The sequence below is a fragment of the Hydra vulgaris genome, chromosome 15, assembly GCF_038396675.1.
Source record: "Hydra vulgaris chromosome 15, alternate assembly HydraT2T_AEP".
NCBI lineage: Eukaryota > Metazoa > Cnidaria > Hydrozoa > Anthoathecata > Hydridae > Hydra > Hydra vulgaris.
Window position 1 is genome coordinate 7,244,942 of NC_088934.1, and position 10,995 is coordinate 7,255,936.

Here is a 10,995-nt window from a genome sequence, read left to right on the forward strand (position 1 = left end):
AAATTATAATTTAAATAAAATTATAAAAATCAATTTATTAAAATCTTTATTTTGGTATTCAATTTATTTTAATGTATAAAAAGTTTTAACATTTTCTTTAATTTTCTCTAATTAAAAAGCTGAATTGAAATTTTATGCTTTATTAAGCTTAATGAAGAGATAATGAATACTTGGTCGAGGGTTGTTATGAAGAAAGGTAAATATGTGTTGCTCTGTGTTTTTGAGTAGACCTGAGATGGTTGCTTCCCCAGTCACTTCTACAAACATTAAAACTAAAATTGAATTGTTTATTTCACCCGTTAAGTGCGCTTTTTTTAATTTTTGAAAAACTAAAGAAAATTCTAAATTTTAAAATTACTGAAGGTTTTGGTTTAGGAAAAAATTTAAAGTGTTTTTTATTGTATTAAAAAAACAAATAATGCTTAGAGTTAATTTAAAAAGTTTTATTTTTTGTGCAAAACTTTTTCAAAATTTTTGTTCTTGACGGTTTTCTGCAATAAAATAAAACTTAGTAAATAAATAAAAACTTACTAAATAAAAAAGTTATAGGTTGTAAACAAAAAAAGTATATTATCTTTATGTTTAAATTTATTAAAAATCAAAGAAAAGTTAAAAACTAAGTTAAATTAAGTACACAAAATAAAGAAATAATCAAAGACAAACGAGAAAATATAAAACATACTATAACATTAAACATTTTGTTTATGCATATTAGGGTGTCCCAAAAATATATCATAAATCGAATTTTAATGTGCGGAATACTACATTTAGCATACTTTTATCCATAAAGAAAAACAAAAACAAAAATTAAGTTTTTAGCTCAAGCGGAAGGTTATTTAGGTGAATTCACTTTTATATAATAATTTATAATAAATAAATTTTGATTTAAAATTGATTTTTATCCGAGTCAATTTTTATTTATGTTTCGACAAAAGCATTGCCAACAATAAAAATAAATGATGCGTGTTTTATAAACAATAAAAACTAATGATGCGTAAGTTTAACTCAAGCCACTATATAATTAAAGTTGAAATCAAGTTAAAAAGTTGTTTTCAACCAAGAAATTCGTCTAAAACACAGATTTGAACTTGTATATAAAACTTATTTACCAGTTTCACTATTTTTTCATTATTTTTTGTATATATTATAGAATATACTATAATCTTTAGTTGTATACTACAAATGCGTCTAATGAGAATTTTTTCAATAAAATAAATTTTAGAAAATGTCTCTAAACATATATTATCACATTAATTCACTGAGAACAGATATTGATGATGCATCAAAAGCTACAAGGAAGAGGAGACAATTTTATTTGCTAGGGTTTCCTTTACAGAGTTTTGCCCCTAATAGACTTCCAACAAATGGAGAAATGCTCAGAAGATATTACTGGCTTAATCTTGAAAAAAGCATAAGGTAAATCTGAAAGTAATTAACAAAAGCATTACATTTTTTACACGTTTAATGTTAACATTTTAATGTTGTTTTTTTTTTAAACTTTTTAGCACCACCCAGATCAACATCAAAATTTGTTGTCCAGTTGCTTCCGCGAAGACGTATTTAAGATGCTCCAGGTTTGCTGATGGAGTGTGCAGAGAGAATACTAAGCAGATAGTTACTGGTGTCTGTATTCTGAGAGAGCTTGTCAATTTATGGGAGCAGGCTGGATTTAATGATGTTTTCATTAATAAAACAAACATATTTGATTTAACTTCTCTATTAATAAAACAAACATATTTGATTTAATAAAAAGTGATAAAAATAGGGATGATGAGGCTAAGAAGGAAGACATTAAATTCTTGAGGCTTTGTCTGAGAGGGGATATGGTCAAATTCGGGAACATGGACAATAAATTTTTTTAAAATGCTCACAGGGCACAAGAAAAAATAATTAAGATGTCTGAAAAAATCCAAAGACATAGAGATAAAAATAAGAAAAAGGAGATTAGCTATTTGGAAAGTGACTTTTCAAGCACAGATAGTGACAATCAAACTGAGTGCGACGAACTATATTTACCTCCAGCTAAAGTCCAGAAAAAACAGAAAAGGTTTCAGAGTGACATCAAAGTTTGCCTTCAGTTAAGTATGGAAAATATTCTTAACAATTGGATTCCAATTATGACCAGATTTGGAATTGGAGTCAGGCCGGGTATGTGTCTTTTGTCTTCTCTTTACAAGGCTGGTGGAGTTAATATTGATAATATCTTGATATCAAGATCAACTCTAAACAGGAAAACTCATAATGTTGTGGAGTCTGAGGCACACATAATTAGAGACGAAAACATTGATAAAATAAGAGGTTTAAAAGTTGTGGTACATTTCGATACCAAGATTTTGAAAAGATACGATTGGGAAAAAGGAATTTCTAAATATGAGGATAGAATTGCTATCAGCACATCTTCACCAGAGTATGGTCCACTAGACTTTCTTCTTGGCATCTTAAAAATTGAAAGCTCCAAGGGAAGTGATCAAGCCATTGCAATTCAAACAATGCTTGAATACTATGAAATGTCAGATCAGATTATTGGATTGTGTTCTGACACAACATCCAGTAACACTGGTAAAAATAAAGGTGCTGTAAGTATTATTATTTCCTATGCCCTTAAAAGACCGGTTCTCTGGTTAATGTGAAGACATCACATTTATGAAAGACATGTGGCTCATGTGATGAAAGAAATATTTGGTCCTACAAGTAGTCCCAGCAAAAAACTTTATGTAATTCTCCAAAAACTATGGCTGCAGATTTACGAAGATGTAAACAAACTTGAGAGAATTGTAAAGTTTGACTGGTCTCAAGATGCTTTCAGGCCCGGCTCATTACTGTTCAAACTTGCCTTGGATACTAAAGAGTTTTGTATTACAGCTCTTCATAAGAAAACTTTTCAGAGACGTGATTACAAGTATCTTTGTGAGCTTATGGCATTTTTTCTAGGAGCTGAGTTATCGAACTTTTCATTTAAACAGCCTGGAGCTCATCATGAAGCAAGGTTTATGGCTGACTGTATATATTTACTGGTTATTCAGATGACTCAAAAGTATCACCCTGCTGATTCCGAAACAGTTGGAAAAAATACAATAAATCATCTGAAAGTCGCAACCAACTGCATAGTATTTTTTCATGGACTCTTCTTTCTAAAAAGCCCTAATGCTTCTCAAGCACCTTCAAATGATTTAATGGCGTTCGATATTGCTTTTCAGTTACAAACAGTAGACGAGTTTAAAGAATTTACAGCAATAGGAAAGGTTCTTTACCAAAGTCTTAAGCGTCACACTTGGTATAATGTGTCCGCAACAAGTCATTTTTCCTCTTGCTGATAAGGATCTGAAAACCAAAGTTAAGACCAACATGTTAAACAAACTGCTTTCTTAAGATATCCCGGAATTAAAAGGTCTGATTAAAAAGAGACCTGAAACTAAGGTTGAAATTATTCCTATATCAAAGTTAGAAGACTTTGTCAACGAGCAGTCCTACCTTTTGTTCTTGCTATTGGAGATCTCCAAGAAGGAAATTCTGCTATGGAAAGAAAAAGGCATCGATGCATGTGAAAATGAGGAAGTTTCCCAGTCTTTTACTTACTTTTCAAAGTGTGTAAGAGCACTTGCAGTTGTAAATGACCATGCAGAACGCCACATTAAGTTAATTCAAGATTTCATAGAGAGAACACACAATGAAGACAGGCTTCAGGATACTCTCCAGGTATTTTCTTCAATAATACGAAATATAAATGTGATTTTTAGTTGTTATTAATAATAATGGTTTTTAATGTATATGTAGTACTTTTTATAAATTTATGTATTTGTAATTTAGGTAGTTCAGAAGAGCCGTAAAATGGTTTCAAAGAACGCTACAAAGAAAGATTTAAAAATTATTTAGTTAAATATTATTTGTATTAATAATATTGGTTTATGTTATTTTACATTATGTTATATTATTTTTTGATGTTTGAAAAAAGTGATTTTTTGATGTTGAAAAGGGCAAACTTTTATATCTCATAGTTTTCGAACGTTAAAAGATTTTTGTGTCACTTTTAAATTTTATCGACAAATATAGATTTAGTTGAGAATAGTAAAAAAAATTACCTATCACCTTGTTGCTCTTAAGTTTAGGGCAGTTGTAGCTAAAACTTTAGGGCTTTTTGTTCCCAGGATCCAATCATTGTAATTTTTTGCAAAGCATCCTTATTTAACATAAGTATAAACATATATGTTTGGAGTTTGTTCTATGTCTAAAAATTAAATTCAAACGTTAAAAAATGCTGTATATGCGCATGCGCCTGCATTTTAAAAAATTGTTTGCTGTTCATTTTGTTGCATTTAAAACAAATTTCTCCTTAAAATTGATTATTTATTTTGTAAAAAAATTTACTTAAAAAGTTTACGACAAGCATATTTGTTTGTTTAACATGCAGCAGTTTTATTGTTTGCTTAGGTGAAAATTGTAATTCGAATAATATGAACTAAGTTATTATTAAGTCAAGTTTTACTTAATAAATTAAAAGTGAATTCACCTAAATAACCTTCCGCTTGAGCTAAAAACTTAATTTTTTGTTTTGTTTTTCTTTATGGATAAAATTATGCTAAATGTAGTATTCCGCACATTAAAATTCGATTTATGATATGTTTTTGGACACCCTAATGCATATAAGCCAAGCCTATTGTTTGAGTTTTTATTCTACTCATCGTCATGCGCTACATCAATGTTGCAGGCTTGTAATATTGTGGCCACCAATTATTATCAAAGTAGATCATGTTGTTTGTTACTTGGTGAACAGTAAAACTCATTTACTTAATTTAAAAATCATCTTAATATACTGATTTAATGTGTCAACTCTTCAAACAACACGTTTGATGCAGCCAAAACCTCGATCAAAGTGTAAAAATGAGTGACGTCTGATTGGGATGTAATGACAAACAATTTTTAATATAAATAAGGTTCATCAAGAATTTCACTATGCCATGATTTTTGTTTTCCTCGGAAGAGTCATCATTGAAAATGAATTAGATGCCTAGTTCCACTTGGAACTTTAGTTTTCAAATAATGTAGTATTATAGAGCAAACCTACTCTTTAGATTTATAGGCTTCACCTTCCTGTTCACCTTCCTGTTAAATGTACATTTTAGCTTTTTTTGTTTTCATGCTATGTACACAAAATATACAGTTTACTCCAGAAAGCCGCCATGTAATTTCACTTAAAGGGTTTCTGCAATAAACGAAAATTTCAAGACAAAATACAACTCATTGAATAGTTCATGTGATATTTGATCAAAATCAAGTGATATTTGAAAAAAATATCACTTAAAGGGTTTCTGAAATAAACAATTCAGTTATAAGTCTAAAACTAAAGTTATAGATTTGGAATCGGTACTACTTCTGGAGACAATACAATATGTTTTATAATACTATGTTTGATGAAACCATGTTGAGTTCAATTGATGAACTCGACTTGATTCTTGCCATAATGTGGTCTGCAAAAGTAGTTGCAGAAATGATGGATCTAGCCTGTCTGTTTCCTGCAAAGCCATGAATTCACGATCTTCAGTCGTGAATTCATGGCTTTTTACATTTCACAATTGTTGTGTTTTATGCAGTGTCGAATAAACATGTTTTTTATTGCCACAAATATGACGCCCTACCGAAACTCTAAATTGTTCTTTCGGAAATGGAAAATACTTGCTTTCATAAAGAAAATACTGGATATACAGTAGTTCTGGATTTATCACTTTATTGAGTGCTTTTTTAGCACACCATTAATAGACAACTAGTCTTAACTTGCTTTATCGATAAATGTCTTTGAATACGCTAAGAGAGTTCGTAACATTGTATAATTAAATATTTTTTCTAAAAATATTTTTTGTAGATAACTTTGCCGAGTTTTGTTCTGCAAAACCCGAATACGGAATACTTTTTATGCACTTTCAAAAGTTAAAAGAAGACTCCCTGTTAACTGACAATAAAGCAGAAAATACTCAAGATCGAAAATCAATGTCGCCAAAATCTGCTTATAAAACTAGAAAATAATATATCATGAAAAATATTTATTGTTACTGTGCTTTTTTTTTATTTAATTTGAGATTTTGAATTATTTGTTTACTAATTATTTAAATTAATTTATTGTTTTTATCATCCATGAGACTGGTCTTAAGCATAATTATGACAGCTAAACATAACAGCTCCAAGTTTAATGTAAAAGTTTTGTATTTTTGCTCCTAAATTGAAACAAATTGTTTTGTACAAAATATTTAAAATTTTAAGTATTTTATTTTTTATGGATATTAAATGCATTTTTACTGACCGATTATTTATTGAATATATATATATATACTAATCACAAACATTGTTAAAGTTCAAGATAAAAGTTTAAGACTTTTGATTAAGGTTTCTAAGACTTGTTACTGTCAGGATTTACGTAAAATTTAGTCTTATAAAACCCTGAAGTTAATATAAAATATGATGCTGCTTTCTATTAATTAATAATTACGAATAATACTTACAATGCGAAATTACGCGCGAGACATCAAGTATCTAATTTTTAAAGCGGACCTCATTAGATAATTAAAACTAAACACTTATTTAAAAGAATTGAATCACAACTGTTTTATTAAAACATTTAATAATGCTTAAACAATTGTGATATAGTAAAATTATTTTTTTCACAAAACCGCTTTTTTTGAAACCTGATAAAAGCGAGCAAGTGCAAAGTAAATTGTCTAAAATAAGCTAGAATTAGATTAAAGCCCTGCAAATCAACATTTATAGTTTTAATTCTCAAATAAAAGCAGTGCATTATTTTATTTTTTTTCCTTTTTGCCCGAGTTAACCGCTTAGTGTTTTGTTTAGAATGCGTTTTTGATTATTGCCGATTGCTCTTGCTTATGTAGAGTCTTTCTTTTTCTAATAAACAATTGGGGCAAACTATCACGTTTGTGTTCAGAAAAGTACAGTGCAACCGTGCTTTTTCTTTGCTTTACATAATAATTTCACATTTTAATTGCTAGTCTAAAGTAATGCTTTCTAGTAGAACTTAAATTGTTTTAAAAGCGTTTAAATCAATAAGTCTCGGCTTTGTCCACTTGTTACATTCCAGGGTATGTAGCAAGTGGACAAAACGTACGTCTTATTGCCCACTGGGGTATGCGCAAGTTGCAAGTTAAAAAATTATTTTAAGTATAAAATTTTCTAACAAAATATTTCATAAAAACTTTGTTTGACGTATATGCGCTATATCCAAACGAAATAAATTAAATAGCGTTAGTTTGCTACCTCTGGGCAGGTTTTATAAATGCTCTTTCGTAGTGTTCTGTGACAGACCGTAAGGACTTATTGGGTCACCTAAAATAAAACTTAAATTAAAGACTTTTTTAATCGTAGGAAGCAAAAAATGGGCTGCCTTCAAAGTTTCATTGGCCTTATTTTTGGTGTTTCTTTTTTATTTTATTTTGATAAAAATGTTTTTGATATATATGTGTATATATATATATATATATATATATATATATATATATATATTATTATTATTATTATTATTATTTTAATAATCACCCTCTGTTTAATATATTTACAAGGTAAAAATACAAACTAAGAAATAAGAGAGATAAAAAAAGTATCATTAAAGAATGTTTTCTTCAAGTGTGTTTTTAAAAATTGTTCGCTGTTGTTTTACATTCCAACATTGAACCACCTGTAGCAAAATATGAAGAGTAGCTTCAGGAATTACTCTGAGTAATTAACTTTTACTTTTTTTAACCAGCATTAAGGTTTTCATATTCAGTTTATGAATATTATATAATTCTTTTATATCATCTAAAAAAGAAGATTTAACTGAACAGTAGTTAAGTTAGGAGTTAATGGTTTCAAAGGTTACTTTATTGTTTAAAAGGCGGATTTATTTTGTTTTGGTGTATGTAATTGACATTTCCTTAATTTTAAATAGAGAATGGTATATAGTTTTTACAATACTTGGAGACATTAGTGCGTTCCTTCCAAGTGATTAGAAGGAACGCAGGAAAATCGCTTTTTAATGTCTCCAACTATAGTAAAAACTATATACACTCTGTAAAAATAAATAGTCAACAATAAAAAGACTCGACACGCTTAAGTGTGTCGAGTCTTTTCATTGTTGACTCTTTATTTTCACAGAGCTTTAGACTGTAGGTTAGCGTCGGAACTGCTAATGATTTATATAATTGAATAATAGACCTTGGATGTGCAAACCGGATCCTAGATTGAATCAGAGTTTTTACCGTTACCTGGAAATTCGATACCTACGGTCAATATTCGTTCTATTAAGTAAAGTAAAACTTGATTCACGCATCTGTGTTGAGTTAGGAACATAGCGGAAAGTCGGGTAGCCCCGGACGGCGGGTAACTCTGGACACTTAACGTACAGCTTAAACTAAAGAAGCTATGTGATTTTAAATACTTTATTAATTTTTTTTTTACTTTATATGATTTTAAAAAACATTATTTGAGTGAAAATATGGCTTATGCAAAATACCTATCAGTATATGCCGAAGCCATTGGCTGGGAGTGCAAGATATTGTTTTCCCCACCAGAAGTACGATGGATCATCATATTTGATTCACATACTAATATACCTAACTTTTATGTAAACTAAAATTTTTTTATTGATTAAAGATACTTTCTTATTTACAATAGTTATTAAAAAAAAAATTTGTTTAAAACTTTAATTCACTCGTTTTAAAACAAGTATTTGTGAATGAGGTATGATTGGGTGGTATCAAACACATATTTAGAGGGTGATTCCGGACAACTTTATTCGTTTACATATTAAAAATGAGCAACTTTTTGTATATAAATATTAATACATTTGATATAATACACAATAATACTATTACTTAGTGATCGACCGAAATTTCGGCCGTAACCGAAACCGAAACGGAAATTTTCCGATCACTACTATTACTATACTCTAATAGTAACTCATTTAGTTCCAATAAAAAAACTTTAGATTTGAAAAAAGTGTTTTAAAAGTGTTTATTTTCATTAATAATTTTCATTGTGTGCGGCCGTGGCGCAGTGGTTAGAGCGCTTGCTTTATAAGCAAGAGATCCAGGTTCGAAACGAGCCGTGGACATATTTTCGCGTCACGGTAAGGAAGGAGGCGTGAACTTTCTGGTTAAATGCACATCCGCGGTGCTCTGTGACAAGACCGTTAGGTCTTCTTGGGGCACCTAAATAACAGTATAAAAAAAATAAAAAAAAAATAAAAAAAAGCTAATGTTTATATTTCTAAACAATGGTATTTCCATTCCCATTCCTTATATTTGAGAAGCAATTTTTAAAGGCAACTTTTTTTAAAAAAAGGTTAAACCACAGTTAAACTATGTGTCCGGGGCTACCCTCCAATTTTGAAACATGCCCTTTTTTTAACAATTTTTTTTTTATGTTTTGCATATTATTAAGATACACAATAATTATTTTTTTTCTAATTTGATGGATAAATGTTAATACATAAAAAAAAAAATTTGACACCTTGTTTTCTGTTAGTACATGTGTAAAATCTGTTTTGTTCTTAAGTGTCCGAGGCTGTTCTTAAGTGTCCCAACTTTTCCCTTTATCATCGCTTCTTCCACACCCCGGTTAATTTTTTGTTGTTTAATTTGGCAGCCAATGCAATTGAACAGCTTTTAGTTTAATGTTAGGTTTATTTTTCCCAGTCTATCGTATTTTATTTTTTGTTTCTTTAAAAAGCTGCGATTCGTTCTTTTTAATATTAGTAGTTTTTCTTTACTGGGAAGAATAATATATCATAAATAGAAGAAGAATATTGGCCATGTGCATAATTGGAGGTATTACCACACTGTTTATGATTAGTTTTCTACCTTTGTCTTATGCTTTTGCCATTTTTTGTAAGCGGTTGTTCTAATGAATTTAATAGGGGAATTTACCCGTATTTGAAACTAATTTTGTTTTTAATTAGAAAATAGTAGATTATTGACGTATCAATTCAACTAAATTTCTTTTTTGTTGTTTTTTCAGAAGGATTATCTAAATCTAAGAAATTCATCGCACGCTTAAGAGTTTACATACATTGCATACTTATTATTATTTAAGTTATTCCTTTTCAGGCCCGTAGGAACAAAAATTATATTGGTGTGTGTGTGTGTGTGGGGGGGGGGGTGTATTTTTTCAGTCAATTCCTTCAAAATTATTTGAAAAATTATTGGGGGGGGGGGGGCAATGTTTCGGTTGCTAAGGGACTGCTTTTATTTTTTCCTTTTGTCTTCTATATGTTTAAAATATTTCTGCTTGTATGATGTATAAAATCAATGATAAAGGGCAACCTTGCCTTACTCAAAATTTCTCAAAATTTCTATGACTTGCAAAAGTTCTCCGTTTATTTTTACTTTAGCGTTTATTTTATTATAAATTGCTTTTATGTGATTTACAAAAATCTTATAAAAACCAAAATCTTCTTACAGTTCGTATTACAGAAGTTTTTTTATTATTTATGTTTGTGATTTTTTTATATTTATATGTATATTCAATCTTAACGAATCTTTATTATGTAATCACAAAAATGTATACTATGGAAAAAAATTAATTAAAAAAAAAAAAAACATGTTCAAGACTTTTAATTAAAAAGCATCTGTCAACTCGGTCGAAATCTTTTACCTGATCTATGGAGAGAATGCATGCATCTAAATTGTCTGTATTAGCAATGCTTATTATGCCCCTAGTATAATTTAAGTTGTTGTTCATAGTTCTATTTTTAATCCACGCTGTTTGATTGCTATTTATTATATTCGGTAAAATATTTACCAGTCTGTTAGCAATTGTTTTAATTAGTATTTCATAATTTACGTTAGTCAGTCTGAGCTTAATGCGTTATTTAGTGTTGGTGTTAGATCTTTACTTATTAAGTCAAAATTTTTTTAGTAATATTCTACTGTGAGACCATCTGACCCAGGTGATTTATAATTTTTCATTTGAGACAAAGTTGTTTATTTCTGATAGAATTTTTGCGCGCTGTCA

The 10,995-nt window shown here is 29.3% G+C and overlaps 1 protein-coding gene across 2 annotated transcripts in view; it reads left to right on the forward strand.

Annotated features, from left to right (window-relative positions):
* Positions 1 to 6,374, forward strand: part of LOC136072122 (lysophosphatidylcholine acyltransferase 2-like) — a 64,286-nt gene extending 57,912 nt beyond the window's left edge. For both annotated transcript variants that reach the window (XM_065820532.1, XM_065820531.1), the window contains one exon: positions 5,858 to 6,374. In XM_065820532.1, coding sequence (XP_065676604.1) covers positions 5,858 to 6,018 — 161 coding nt within the window. In that variant the 3' untranslated portion in view covers positions 6,019 to 6,374. The remainder of the gene's footprint in view (positions 1 to 5,857) is intronic.
* The last annotated feature ends 4,621 nt before the right edge of the window (positions 6,375 to 10,995 follow it).